The sequence below is a fragment of the Varroa destructor genome, unplaced genomic scaffold (genome assembly GCF_002443255.2).
Source record: "Varroa destructor unplaced genomic scaffold, Vdes_3.0 BEIS01000005.1, whole genome shotgun sequence".
NCBI classification, from domain to species: domain Eukaryota; kingdom Metazoa; phylum Arthropoda; class Arachnida; order Mesostigmata; family Varroidae; genus Varroa; species Varroa destructor.
Window position 1 is genome coordinate 14,080,763 of NW_019211458.1, and position 15,330 is coordinate 14,096,092.

At 38.0% G+C, this 15,330-nt stretch overlaps 1 protein-coding gene and 1 long non-coding RNA gene across 4 annotated transcripts; one reads left to right on the forward strand and one right to left on the reverse strand.

Annotated features, from left to right (window-relative positions):
• Positions 1-1,177: 1,177 nt before the first annotated feature.
• Positions 1,178-10,411, reverse strand: LOC111251743 (acid-sensing ion channel 1-like). Of its 3 annotated transcripts, none has more exons than XM_022808671.2 (13): positions 7,316-10,410; positions 6,871-7,065; positions 6,336-6,448; positions 5,739-5,870; positions 5,125-5,252; positions 4,801-4,915; positions 4,055-4,127; positions 3,844-3,889; positions 3,275-3,291; positions 3,045-3,120; positions 2,568-2,707; positions 1,982-2,070; positions 1,178-1,559 (listed from the first exon to the last, which is right to left on the reverse strand). In XM_022808671.2, the coding sequence occupies exons 1-13, from the start codon at positions 7,495-7,497 to the stop codon at positions 1,495-1,497; spliced, it is 1,371 nt and encodes a 456-aa protein (XP_022664406.1). In that variant the 5' UTR covers positions 7,498-10,410; the 3' UTR covers positions 1,178-1,494. The 3 variants fall into 3 exon arrangements, with proteins under 3 accessions (XP_022664406.1, XP_086846084.1, XP_086846085.1); XM_086989958.1 differs by having other exon boundaries at positions 1,178-1,454; positions 5,104-5,252; positions 7,316-10,409; XM_086989959.1 differs by lacking the exons at positions 1,178-1,559; positions 1,982-2,070 and having other exon boundaries at positions 2,668-2,840; positions 5,104-5,252; positions 7,316-10,411.
• LOC147755315 (uncharacterized) lies at positions 2,536-6,261 on the forward strand. Its single transcript, XR_015328228.1, has 3 exons — positions 2,536-2,674; positions 4,689-4,913; positions 5,155-6,261. It is a non-coding gene; the product is annotated as an uncharacterized LOC147755315 (long non-coding RNA).
• Positions 10,412-15,330: the final 4,919 nt, after the last annotated feature.

Consider the following 15,330-nt stretch of genomic DNA (forward strand, 5'->3'; position numbering starts at 1 on the left):
TATATAAATATTACGTTGCCTAGCATGGTCTCCAATAAATGGATATTTTTTCAGCCTTTCAATTTTTTAGATGATGGTTAAATTTATTATTCTGTGAGCTTTTTACCGCATAACTTGAAATGAGTTTAAGCTCATCTACAATTAATATAGCTTTTTTCTGCCGATTGGGACAATCCACTTTTTTTTTATCTAGATAATTTAGGCAACACTTCGTCTTAATATGTACGTACAATAATAGAGAACATTAACAAATTTGTCAGTTCAAATATTAGTGATAGGTATAAATCTGCGAACGAGTAAAGAATGAAGATTTTTGACGAACTTGCCTCTGTCGCGTAATTGCTATATAGACAATTATATCGACTCAAATTTATGATTGTAATACATACAAATTACGGAACGACGCTATTTCAGTAAAAATATCACAATGTAGAAGAGTTTATATAGATTTAACGCATAGTAGAAATTACGTATTGTCCGTAGGAAGTTGTGCGTAAGTATAGACATTCATAAATGAATGAGACATGGTCCCAAATTGTCGAACAGCCTGCGTTTTTGTCTTCCTGTAAAGTTCAATTAAAACCATGTTTGGAGAAATTATAGACAACATATAATAGCTTTTGTAACAAAGGTTGTAACGAAGCAGATTTGAGCCGTGACCGACAGAGCGATAAATGCACCAAGGAAACAAAGCATGACAGTATAACTCACAAAAAGAAGACGATTGATACCTATAATACAAAAAAAATTTTTTCCTATTTAGAACGAGTAAATTTGATGGGATATTAGCAAAGGATTATACGCACTATTGTCAAAGGGGACTTTTTCGGTCAATAAAAGTGATAACAACATGATGAAAATGAACACGCCGTGTGAAAATCTTTGGGCAAACAGTCATAAAATCAACCAAATGGCAATAACGACGACGCTAGAGTTGCCCATGAAGAATGGTCGTGGAGAGTAAACCTATGGAGATATATGTAAGATGTGTTTAAAAAACCAAAAAGCTTTCAAATTTGTACGCAAATAATTGTTCTGATAGATCGACAACCCCCCAATGGTCACATCGATGAATAGGTTGCTAAAAATTCATACGAGACTAATGCCGCCCCGAAGTAGGCAAATAAACGGAGTAAAAGCGATACAACCATCTGCTCGCAATAAATATATCGCTTCGGAAATCTTATCGAGTCTTTGTTAACGACGTTTAGTAACGTATGGATTGATGTTAGATATACATTTGTCTCGCAGATACTATGGTGTTATTTTTGACAGTTGCACGTGGCTACAGGTTACAGGATCGTGGTACAATTCGGCCTGTATCTCCTTTAAGGTTTCTACATAGCATCGGTCGAAGTTTTTTTAATTTATCGTATATTCTTATATCCGTAAGAGTTCCGATTTGTTGCTGAGTTAATACTGTGAACTCCCGCCGGATCCAATGAGTGTTGTGTCTGAAAGGCAGTCAACGCGATAAACTAAGGGCGTCATTCATTATTGCTTGACCAGGGCCAGAATCCAGCACTTACTGCAGAACAATAAAGATGAATCTGATGTAACTGGAAAAAATTATGTAATATTTGTACAGCTTTACACTATAGTTTAGTTCATTCGACTAAGGTTTGTCGGACGATGATGATCATTACTATCATTTTCATCATCATCATTTCATTATTTTTTTTAATTTATCCTATATTCTTATATTATAATATACAATAATAACATTAAATATTTATGCTGATTAACAAAAGTAAAGATTCTCAGCAAAGGGCCTATCAGCTTATATACCGAGGAAAATATATCGAAGTTAAAATGAAAACCTTACAAATTTAGTGGCGAATGAAGTTTTCTATTTTCGAATGTTAACACCGATTTTTTTACTTCCAAGATTTGCATCAAACGAGTACTCGAGAAGCATGTTAATATAACAGTAAAGGGTAACTCGTATCTTCTATTTTTACACAATAACGTATTGACTTACCCAAATCCTTGACCGTGACTCGCTTTTCGAAAGTTCCGCGCGGCTTGTGGTCATTGATCCGTTGTTTTGTCGAATTAAAACGCACCGGTCTGCTTGACACAGTCGGCACTCATTAGAGTACTAATTTCTATTCTACGCCTATATACTTTCTGATCTCGTACGCTATTTCGATGGGCGGTCCCCTACATCGGCGACATGGAGGGCAAACATTTTTTAAAATACATAACAATAAACAATTTGCCCATTTTGGATGCAAAGCAGAAAGGCAAATCGTTTGATAACAAATGTTCATAATAAAGCTTTCCAGTTCGAACGAAGAAATATTACTTATGATTAACGTCATTCTCTGTATAGGGCAAATGAAACGAATCATGATTTACGAAACAGTAAAAGCTGATACGTTCGTAACAGATAGCTGAAATTACAATACGACGAAAGTTGCAGTTGTGATTTATAGTTTATTACCATTTAGGCTATTGTATTCCATACGTGATAATTCCACCGCCTGCATAGCGTATGCGGAATACGTTACGTCTGATCTGGCTCCGAAAAATTAGTCGTTCGAAACTTGATTCTGAGTACTTACGCTGGGGTTTTCTTAAGTGCGTGTGCCCGTCGAATAAGGAATCGTTCGAACTTGTCTTCTAAGCCGGATAGAATGGAGAAGAGTGAAAAACCTAACCACATACCGAGGTATCCCCCCATATATCCAAACACTTCTACGATCTGCAAACGACACATTGTGACATGTTTACACATTGAGCTGCGTCCTTCGGTGCACCCGTAGGGTTCAATTCTCACATTGGTTAACGATTGTGTGATCACAATGTAATGGCGTATTCCATTACGCATTAAATGCCTGGAAAGTAAACTGCATTGCTTCATCTTTGTTCTCGAACTATTCTACAGCGCGTCATGGCCAATGGTCTTTTAGAAGGATATTGATTCTGGACGGAACGAGAAAAATCCGCCTGTATTCCAATAGAAAACTAATTACCATTGGACTTATAATAGAAAGCAACTTTACTTTATGAGAATGTGAGACCTTTAATCGTTCACTTACCGATAGTTTTGGTTGATAGAGGAAAATCTTCTGTGTGTCTGAAGAAAACTTTACCTTGATGAAAAGTTTATTCAAACTGTAAAGCAAAATCCCCGGATGTATATGTATTAGTGAAATGGGACGCTTAGTTTTTGTATCTATAAAAACCTACACGCAAACAAAAGCGGATAGTCTGACACAGTTTGCATAGCAGTTAAAGAGACGTTAAGACAAGCAGTTACGATACTTACCCGACATTGGTGCTGTCCTACCAAAAAAAAAAAAAAAAAAAACATTATTCTTTGCTGCACTGTGGTCCGCTAGCCATTTTCGGAACCGCCTTGGTGTTTAGCATCGAAAGAACCTATAGGGCAATTCATCATGAGTCATTATTGTTGGGCGTCTACGTAAAAGCTGATATTACATTTTTTCTTCAGAGTCCCAGAGAGGCTACTGTGTTCAGTAAGGACTTGTCCGGCAGTAGCTGCTGGGAAGATTCGCTGACGAATTTCCTAATAAACTGAGATGAACCGATGCCACTTTGTGTCTAATTTTGTATTTTAGCTCACCTTTACCGAAATACGGGTAGGGCCCGAACCAACGAAATGCCAGCTAAGAAACGTCTAGTGACTGCATTAGCACTACTAGTCTTCAAACAAGGTTGCTTAAAATACTCAATGACTGATTAGGCCGGTAGGCTTTAGGTTAGACTAAATTCTGCAGTCATGTAAGACAAACTGACAACCTGCTAGAGAGGTTTATTCGAAATATACAGTTCAGTCGGCTAACAATTAAATGTAATTTTTGCTATGCAACTTACGGGAATTAGTGACATCCCCGTCAACCGAACGTCATACGTTGTTTCGCTGAAAGTAAATAGGTGCCGTATTATTACTTTTTGTATATCATAACTACCTATAAACACTATGACTCGACCCAGTGTTTATCATTGCGCATATAGAGCTACTATTATTATTATTATTGTCATTAGGCATTAGAGTGATTCGATAAGAAGAGTGGCAAAAGCTTACTCGCAGGGCGCGCGGCAGCGCTTGCTGCAGACGATGAAGGTATTGTTTTTCTCGAGTTCATTCTGACATTTCTCTGTAAAATTCCAGCATAGTGACTACACTTCGCCTTCGAGTACCTATGACCTTTGAACTCGGCTCATTAAAATATGTTCTCTACGTCTTTCGTAGACAGCCCGTCTTGTAACCTAACCTTTTTGAAAATTAACATATTATGCACTAAAATGACATTTTAAAGCTCACATCGATCCTTGCTAATAGCACGTTAAGCCGTGAATTCGAAGAATATTAAAAACTTTACCCAAAACAGCTGAATTGGAGTATCTACATAATTGAATGACTTAAACATTTGTACGCAAGTATCGTCACACGTTCTACGTAAAATCTTATAGGGCGGAACTAACTCCCCAAAAAGTTCGAACTTCTACTCGAGTAAGAAGATTGATGAAACAAATTATTATTGAATCAAAATAAAGAATTAACAGTGTCTGCTAGGCGCAGTATTGGCCGACGCTTAAAAGGTCAACACCGGTAACGGCCGAATATTTAAAAATAATTTGCCCTCAAGGCAATTTAACACTTGTAATTAAAATGTACTTTGGTATTAGATATTTATGCTTTTTTTTTTTTCACACAGAACTATACAATGGATGTTGCAATCTTTCATCAAAGCTTCACTGGAAACAACGCGACGAGTAAGTGAACCCCTGATATCCATCTATTCTTGTCTCCCAGGAAGAACAGCTGACCATTGTGAACACGAGCGCAAGCTGGTTTTCCAAAATATGCTGAATATTCATATAGAGGACTAACGCATCCACAGAAACGATGTTCCAATTGCATGCGGCACTTTTGGATGCAGGTCTGTAATACGCCCAAGACAATTAGAAATAAGTAGATTTTACAATACTTCTTCGAGTGACAGAACTTTTAATAGAAAGATTCTCATTTTTATACCTACGTATATTTACTTCCAGCAGTTTAAGAACACATCTTTTTTATGTTCTTGAAAAGGCTCAATATTATTATATTAAGAAAATATTCAATTGTACAATTGTTGCTAAGCGACAAACATCTTGGCTTTGATATCCGCCCATTTCCAGGGCAGCGCCCTCTTTCAGGTAATCACTGCACCCTGACGCATACGGAGGAGGTAGGCGCTTTGTAACCTGCTGTGTCACCGACAGGACGTAGAGCATACCTGAAACCGGTAGAAGACATCAATATAGTGAATAGTTCGTTGTGTATCGCATTGTATAGCGTTTTTCCCTTCAGCCCATCTTGACCTTACTCGACCCGCGAGAGTGAAAAGTGAATGTATTTATAATAATGTGTAACAAACGCAAAAACAACGTTCAACACTAGATAACATTATAATAACACTTCACTATTCGACGCAACAAAGAATGAGTCCCGTCCGTTAAACTTCGCTAGTTATCGTCGGAAATGTTAACGGTCTACAATAGACATGCTGCTATCTATGGCCGGATGAACAAAAAAATGAATGAAAGGAGTTGAGATTATAATACCTATTAATTCCAGTGCTCAACCATGCACCTACACTAGCAGATTTGCTCCTGCATAAATCTCGTGTGTAAAGACTTTTTTTTTTACAGAAATATTTTATAGGAAAAAAGAATCAGCCTGTAGAAATATTTACGTAAACGTCTAACGGAACAAAGCTTACCCGCCTCAGCGATTAGTGAAGCAAGCTTATCTGGAGGGGTCGTTTCTGGTCGATGAATGAGTATAGGGTAACTGTTTTCTTTTTGCAGGCTCATGGTCTTCTCTGGACTCCAGATTACGTTCAATGTCAACTCTATTCACAAATATAAAAAGTCCATATTCCTTCATGCTTCACAGTAATTTCACACTTTGACATTATCAAAGCGGCAATTTAAAATGGGAAGAGATTATCAGCTGAGTAAAATTATGCATCTAAAGGATAACATATGTGTTTCAACTCGTTAGTTGTGCAACGCCTCAGAAAATAATTTTGTTGTGTTAAAATTGTTTGCGCCGTTTCAGTGCAGAACTTTAAAACCGTTCATAAGAACATTTCCATGTTTATTCTATTCATAAAATACATTGACATCGCATGAAGGGTTGCCAACATACCATCATAAGGATACTTGTCGTCATAAGGTAAATAACATCAATATCGGCAGAGCTTAGCTAAATAAAAAAAAAATAAATAAAATTGAACTCTATGGGTTTATCGTGTTTTTTTTTACAAACAAATCATAAAAGTAGAACGGTTACGTAAGATCTTAAAAATGCACACCCAAGGTCCAAGGAGATCTGCAGGCGAGGTAGGCGTCTCTGCGGTGGTCTGTGATTAGTAAATCAAGCGTGTAACACATATGTCCTGGATGACGATAATAGGAACGCCTTAGCCTATAAGGGAAACACAGTAATTTTTATGAATTCGGGGAATGTATAATCTTTTGCTACTTTAACAGATGAAGATGAACACTCTCAAACTGCCAGATGAACGTTTTATCGTACGACAAAAGGTCGAAAAAATGTACTTAAATTATGTGACTCAAGAAAATACATCATTAGTGGTCCTAATAAAAGTCTAATTAGGTTTGTGTCTGACATACGCTTATACTGTGCTGCCCGTAAACTTACGTTTTTCCTAAAAGTAAACCCACGTTTTCTATATATGTCGTGTCCCCTCTAGGTTTATTTTTGCACCTTGCTCATCGTTTTCTCTTCTGTAATACCTAGCTTGCGCAATATCAAACACTAAGCTAAGTTATCATTCGAACGATCAGATTTGTTGAGGTTAGCTGAAATGATATGACGATACTAACGCTTCAAAGCAGGTAAACGCTGGACAAGTAGGATCGTTCGATCGCATGTAACACTCCATCACCTCATTCGGTTTTAAAGCAACGTCTTTTTGCAAGTCGAAATCGTACTCGATCCTAAAATTGTTGTCACCGACATTTTGAGAACCATCGACGCAAGCATGAGGAACTGCGGCGCACAAACGGGAACGATTGATCCTGATACAAACATGAAAATATAACAATATAGAAATGTGAAAGCCATCGCTTTTCTATGATCATGAAGTCTACAGATCAAGTTCGCACGTTGTCAACTTACAACTAGTTCATCACTTTGACACTGATCCAGTGAAAGCAGATGCGTTTGAAATAATCTTCCCATTCGAATAACGCCTCCATCGACGCCTGGGCGGATTTTCTTTAGTGCGTATTGTGCCTCACCCTGACCTACATCATATCAATCACTTACCAGTTCTCGGAGCAGATGGTTACGGCCGGAAACAGAATGCCTTTCTGCAATTGCTCGACGACGGTGACAGTAAATGGGTAGAGACAATACATCTTTAATATGGTTGACACCTGGTACATGAAGCCACTGAGTGAAACCAGCCAGATGCATACTCGTATTATGCCGTAGAGTGTGAGCTCCATTGCGGCTTCGTCTGATCCTCGAGCCGTACAATTTAAGAAATCGATTGCCCAAAAAAAAAGCTGTACGCTAATCCTATTACTAATATGGCACACGTTTCGATTTGGCGTTTGAAAATGGATTAATACATTTACTGTGGGAGTTCTGATATCATCTTGAATACTAACTTGTCAATGAAGGTTACTCTAAAAAAATGTCGCCTTCGTTCGGTCTTCGCTTAAAGCTATTCGTAGAGTTAAACAAAGTACGCGTATTTATCAATGTTAAATAGTGTTCGGTGGCTGAACAATCGATACCTTTGATATTCCGAACATCAGCTTGCCCTATCCTGAAGCACGAACGTTGATGTACAGCCCTACATGAATGTATAGATAATTATTGAATCTCGAACGATGAAGCGATGAGTCGGGCGAGCAAAAACACATTTTGTAGCATAGCTCTAACTTATTAATTATGGGTCACTCATGCGTACCCCATGGAATCGTAGAGGCAATATGCAGATTCTAGTCATTGTGTATTCATCGCATATTGTTCGGGCGAGCTAGCGGACGTTCATGTTTAAGTAATATATTATTTTAGATAATTTACAGATGAACTTCAATGGACATCGGTACAAAAATGCAACAAAGCCGCCAAGTAGTTGTAAACTATACCGTGTTGTATTTTTAATGTACCCGTCTTTTAAATTCATCATTAGACGTAGTTTGGATATTTTGCGACTATTGATATTGAGTACAAGGAGAGGGACAGACGACAAAAAGTATAAGGTATCAACGAGGTCGGTTGAAACTAGGCGTGAAAGAAATAACATTCAATAGCCAAAAAAATGAACTAAAGTGTCAGATGAATTAGATAGGGCAGCATTGAGCGTATATCCAGTAATTCATTGCGCGAATTGTAGAAAAAAAAAGATATATATATATATATATATATATGATTATGTTGATTTTCAACCTATACTAGTACAATATAATGAAAAAAAGTCATTGGGTAATTAGACTGAGGTATTTTATAGACGCGTTTCGCGTATATTGGATGAAAAAGATAAATAAATGTAAAGCGGGCAATTTGACTAGATGGGTCACAAGTATAGTAACAACAGGGAGCGATATGAAAGAATGAAACCTAGTAACAAATTTTAGTTAACAAATCACGAATAACTGTAGCTAAGAAGAGGCTGTGCGCTCAACGGAAGAGGAAAAGCCCGAACACAGGAGAAAAAAGAGGGATCTCGAAAACATGCAGAAGGTCTAAGATAGAAAAAGATTCGCGCCAGACGTTTTAAAACTAGCATATATAATGGTTACATCTGTGACTGGTATTAAGCATCCTTTGCGTATATCGCGCCTGCTTAGCATCGTGATGTGTCGAGAATGCATACTATCGCAAAAGCTGATTTCAACACCCAGTCACATATAAAGAATGTAATGAGTCACTGAACGCAAAACAGTCATTTCGGTTTATAGTTTGGAAGTACAAAAGGAAAGCTCACAAAAAAAACAGGGAAATATTGACCAAAAATACGAGTAATTCTAAATTTTCTTGGTGATAATCCCAAAAGATCCGAGCATTACGCATCGTGAAGTTACTACCATTGATTTGACAACATGGAGTCACCATAATGACATGTCAAAAGAATGATTAGGCCCTCTAATGTAGACAAAATCTTGAAGCTATACCGACGATGTGCTCCAGAGAATTTGTCTATACAATAAATATTGCCAAGAACGTTAAAAACATAACGAAGCTGAAAAAAATGAATAGATGTTATTTGCGTGTGCCGATTGTAGCCGGGTGAGGAAAACGTATGGTAGAAACATGGTACTATCAAATAGATTCGCATCAACTAATAAACGGTAAAAAGCAGTATGAGGTGGAACTAACAAATGCTACGGAATCGTGAGTGGGTAGTGGCGAAACAATCAAGCGCGTGCACAAGAGAATTCAAACTTGCGCAATGAATGGCGGTATCTGAAAGGATATGTGGATGTATAATAGGATATGCCAACCCGCCAAATTTGAATTACTGGTGGGATTTCAAAATAGCCATCATACGTAGAGCTGCGTTAGAATAGTTTCATTCATTAGAAAAGTTACTGGCTGAAAAAGCAAATTGAATGTTAAAGGTAGTGCATGTCAGTTAAGGCCACAGGCAGTGCGTCGCTGTCAAGGGCTAACTAGCACAGAACGGCAGTACCAAATTAGAAATACATCGTGAAATTCGAAAATCTAGAACCGCATGGCGCACTATCATTTATATTACCTAGAAGACTGACAACGAGAACTAAACATTATTCAATCCATGGTCGTAAAAAGATACACCAAAATTTTTGCGTAGTCAAAAAAAATAAATAGATGAGCGAGAATAATGCAAAGCGAGAACTGACTAATGACTTTTAGCTCTCTTTCTTTCCGAATAATGGCAATCCCTCTCTAGAGGAAAAACAACTGAACAAATGATCCGGCAGAAACAATCTGCTAGAACGTTTCCGAGTTTAGTGTCATCAAGAAAATCCTTTTCAAGTGTTTAAGCTAAATCGAAAAGATCGTCTGAAAGCTAGTTTCATAAAAAAGACGTATAGCTGTAAGAAATTGAAGGTCCCCTAAACCCTCTTTAGACCCTAATGAAAAACAAAATCGTATTATATTTGAATGTTTTTGAGTCTAGTTCAACCGATAAGCAGACTTAATATAGTAAATTCCGTATGAAGACCATCATACATACGTATCTACAGCCGGCTTTCACCAGGTTTGCTAAAGCAACTTAAAAGGCACCTTGAGGTCACTAATTGCGAAAAGTTAAATGTTTAATAACAAAAAAGTACTGGTAGCGACAAATAGCCTTCCAGTAAACCAAACCTATGGCTGCAGCTGTGATGATAGGTCTCTAACATGCCATTGTCAGATCGATCCTTGACTTCACAGAGAGACATCCATTCCCGCTATCCCCCCTCCCCTGTCGGCCCCTACCTTCCCTCCCCTCCCCTTCCCCAGGGACTGAGCCTCCATGGCCGCCATCATACGTGCGAGGATGGGCTAATTCACGCTTGGCACGTCAAGACCAAATGTTGATCGCTGCTTAACTTCTTTGGTCCATCTCATAGAAACAATAAAACATAGCATTTAATTAAAGAATAGAAACCTGTCTCATTGTTACTAGAGCGAGCGTCGCGGGCAGCCAAGGCTGCGGTTCAAGCGTTCCTTAACAAAAACCTATTCTGTTGGCAACAGCATCCTGATCTAAAGTAAGTGAGCTGTCCATTTTGCATCATGTTCATGATTCTTATAGGTTAAGCGATTTACATTTACAACTTTTTTATTTGTATGAAGTAAGGAACCAGTAGCGCCGCCATACCAGCACCTCCGTTAGCGTCGAACGTATGTCCGTAGTGCTAGTGCGCGTAGCGTATCAATTTATAGAATTGACTCTGTGTAATATAGTTGGAAAACGTGCGCCATGAGAAGCCTGTACAGATCATGAATTTGATTTACGTTCGATTTTTGTGTATGGAAAATTTTATTTTTTTGTATGGAAAATTAATGAATGTTAGCGACTGGTTACGTCTAAGTTACGGCTAAGGTTCACTCTTCATTTATTGAGTCTTTTTCAAACTGTTTATATGCAGTGACCTTCAGGTTTGAATATTATTTGTTGTTCCGTAACATATCCAAAATAACACTTACCGCATATTCGCTTCTTAGCTGGGCTTCGCCATCCCTTAGCTGGACCATTATTACTACAATTTAAGATTATTCCTAAAAATAACGTGTCTAAGATAATCAAATACATGAATTTATTAATAAAATGAACACGAGTAAATATAGATCACGAGGATCTTCACTCAACATAATTATCTAATCGTTCGCTATTCCTCCTCTGTACACAATTTTACGATTGATTATCAATTGACTAAAAATAAAATTATCTATTGTGTAACCAAATTAATATTACTACGTCTTGTATCCACCAAAGACCTACTATAAGGGCCAAGCTTAAGGAACTGCTATCACTCAAAACGACAAATGAGTGATACCATTCACACATCGCACGGCCATACAATAAACTACATCCCCTGTTTCATACTAGCCTCCCTAAGCAACGAATACTTTCTAAGTTAGGCAAAGTGCTACGATCTCACCATTGTGTTTCTACAAGCACCGCAGTTATAGCAGTGACTAAAATCTGTCACTCACAGAGTTGGGACGTATCATAGTTGCCCTGTTTAAGGTTAGAATGGGCCTTTAAAAATAATTTTGCTGGAAAACATAGGTGTAAGAAGTCTGGGCGCAAGAAACTTGGGAACGGTCAATTATCTGAGCTAGAGATAATATAGAACTTAATGGCAACTAGTTTCACTAACTTAACAGAAAACAATATCAATTTCTGCGCCTGGACACTCCGCACACAGACGACAACAATCTCAACTTACGTTACTACAACTATTTCACAACTGCGAGTGCCCTAAAGACGAAACCCACCAGTTTACGCTTCTTGTTGTATGATAATCCCTATTATTATTAGAATTTACTTTTGAGGAACCATAGGGTGAACTTTCAAGTCTTCCAAGCATAACAGAATCAACATATGAACCGTTTTCGAAATGGACCAGTATGTACTTACATTCAAGTTTCGGATACGCGATTTCACCTTGAGTTTCCAGAAAGGCTTTTTATTCCGATTTCCCTCTCAAGATAAGTTTTAAAAGCGCCCAGATATTGGCGTCTTCGTACGCGGTGGTGCTCTCATTTCGGTCGACAGGTGATACGTTTAAGGCATGCAAAGCTCCCGAACAATCAGGCCATATCTGGTCGTCTAATTAAACACTTTTTTACTTTTATTAATTTCAAACGCTTCGGAGTATCTATGTCATTAAGAAAGTCTAGTTTGAAAAACCCGTACGACTACAAGACAAGAATCTATCGCGTAAAGTCGGGAAGTAGCAAAAAGTATCGGAATCGTTCGGGGTCTAGAGGAAACATTAGTGAAGCAAGGGATACTTGATTACGTGTCTCTTTCAATGTAAGAATGAAATTCTGTAAATTTGCTACCTAATGCTGCTATCGTAAGCCTACCAGTCAGTTCAAAAATAGCCATTTCTAGGCCATTTCTATTCCGTCAGTGTCTCTTACTCAAATTCCAAAATTGCAATATGAAGATCTGGCTGAAAACTGACCAAAGAACCATCAACATTTGCTTGAACAAGTTCATCCATTAGCCATTAATGAAATTCAGTCGATAAAATAGTGATCATCGATTCTATTTACGTACATATATATATATATATATATATATATATATATATATATAACTGCTAACCACAGGTGAACACCACCAGCGCGACAAATCGATCGATCCTTACCACGCAAAATGAGCTTTTCTTTCGAACCATCGGATCCAAATTGAGACGACTCGATCTTCGACATTCAGTAATCGCTCGATTGGCTAATCCCTCCGTCGAGACCTTGCTCGAGCTGCTATTTGTATTTCACGTAGTTATGTACTAAATTTACTAAATGAATAAATTGAAAATCATCATATCGCATAAACCGTACTACGGGTTTACAAACTACTGACACAGAGATTGTCGAGGCGCCTGCATATTGCTTACTTTTCGACTTTTACGCATTAACATATGGTTCAAGACTCATCAGATTTAAAACTTTTGAAGTTCATCAAACTACAATTTATACCAAACCTAGTACGGTCGTGTAACTTTGAACCCAGATGACTTCGGGTAAGGATGCGAAAGTTTGTCACAATAATTCATATTGATATCGATTTTTTTCTTTTAAGATCGTGCTGTTTAAAAGGATTTAGCAAAATGATTAATATTAGCTCTGCGAAACAGAGTGCTTTAGCATTATTGAGAGCTGAACCCTGGCTCCTTGTCTAAGCATATTGGTCTAACTAAATATATTGTTACCGCAAGACGTAATACGCATATAGTTGCACCATCGCGTCTACGGCTCCGGTGCCTTCGAAGGGTTTCTGTTATGTCCTGAATTCCAAACAATAATATAAATCTTGACCATTTTCAAAGTAATCGTTGACGGTGGCGGGCGGTTGTGGTAAACGCTATTTCATCACGTCTGCTCGTGTTGCTCACTGCTTCTTGGAATAGTTGACATCACAAGCAAGCACAAAGGGCTGGGTTGTTCCAGTTGATTATGCGACATTTTTCTTTTTCATTCAATGGGGAACGTCGCGCAAGTTTCATGAGTCTCCCTACAAGTATTATGAAATTTACAGCCAATGTTGAGCTACTATGCTCATTTCAGCTACGTAGGCAATAAGAATTGAAGAATGAAAACGCGACGGACGTACACCTTATTTGACTGCACTGAACATAACAATTGAGCATTCGGTACACATACTATTGGAACAGAATAGTGCGTCTTAATAATGCCTGCATATAAAAAATTATTTCGTTTCGGGGAAAACGGTGGTCACCCGTCGAAAACTATTATATGGTGAGGTTTTTGTGTGTTTTAATAAATTAGGGTATACTGTGCCATAATAAGGTTGGTTGCCGTCCACTTCGCCATATATAACAAGTGATCCTTGTTGTTTGTGGATAACGAATACCCCTGTCCTGCAGAAAATATTAAGAAACTATTCTGACAAAGCTTCATAGCACCACTTAGTAAAATTAATCTGTATTATCCGATAAACCAGATATAGAAAATAATTTGTATTTCCTTGTGGCAAATTGTTCGTCTGCATTTGAATGCTTCTCAGAAGCATTATTTTAGACGACTTCCAACATCAAAAAACATTAAGCCATAGACAAGTGCTATGCCAATAACCAGAGAGTAGGATCTTGAGACAATATCTCTATATATATACGCCATCTTTGATCGTCCATGTTTGAACGGAGCCGAGCTGTCACTTGTTCGAACTACTGTAGTACTGATTATCATTGTTACTACTACGGCTTGTGACGTTCAATCTGCCTTCCAGCCCCACTTACTGGCAATCACCGTGGATGAATAGAGCTAACAGTTATGGTGCACAAGACTGGCGTAAACGTCCATAGTCGTGCACGCGAGCACCAGGCCCTTTCGTTGTAAAGAAAAGTGTTGATTGTCTCCCTTCTGTATTTTTCCAATAAATCCTCAGTAGGCCTCTTTACTTTGTTGAACAAGACGAAAAACCATAGGTTTGAAAAAGTATGACGTTCCGTCTTATTCAATTCTAAATAAAAAAAGCTCAGCCGATTGTCGAGAACGGTTCCATGCACGTACAATCGATATTAACTGAGTGGTACAACTGCGATTTTTAGGGGCAAATGTTTGTCAGTTTTTCAGAACAGGCTATAAGTCTTAAAAAAACTGGATTTAAAGCTTACGATAAAGCCGACCGTGTTCTCTGTGTATAGAAGCCAAGTGGAGGTACCGCTTACCTTATATCGTATTCAACTTTTAGAACAACTGGGGCCATGGCGTATCAGAAAGCGAACATAGAGCTCGTATAACGCAGCGAGCTTCAGCCAAAATAGGGCATAGATTGACAGAATGTGTACATGGTGCATAGATCTACAGAAAATTACATTATTCTATACGAAACGGCTGTTTACGTCGCAATACTTAAGGGTCTTACGCTGTGACTTACATACACTTCATAAAGTTGATACTTTGAAATATAAAGCTCGCCAATTGACTAGTGACAAAAACGCAAACTCTAGACAACCTCCCAGGCTATGGTTCATGGTAATTTAGTTCAATGTTACTTTTTTAAATCAGTAGACAATATAAAAGAAATGCCCACTTTCGTATGCAAGGACACGCACACCAGGACAACTGCTTACAGAAAGGTCCTTAAAAGATTTATTAAA

Coding starts and splice junctions, on each gene's coding strand:
- LOC111251743 (XM_022808671.2), bottom strand. CDS start 7,497: ATGGAGCTCACACTCTACGGCATAATACGAGTATGCATCTGGCTGGTT. Junction 4,128..4,800: donor TTGCGCTCGTGTTCACAATG/GTCAGCTGTTCT, acceptor GGAATTTTACAG/AGAAATGTCAGAATGAACTC. Junction 1,560..1,981: donor AGTCACGGTCAAGGATTTGG/GTAAGTCAATAC, acceptor AATTTTTTCCAG/TTACATCAGATTCATCTTTA.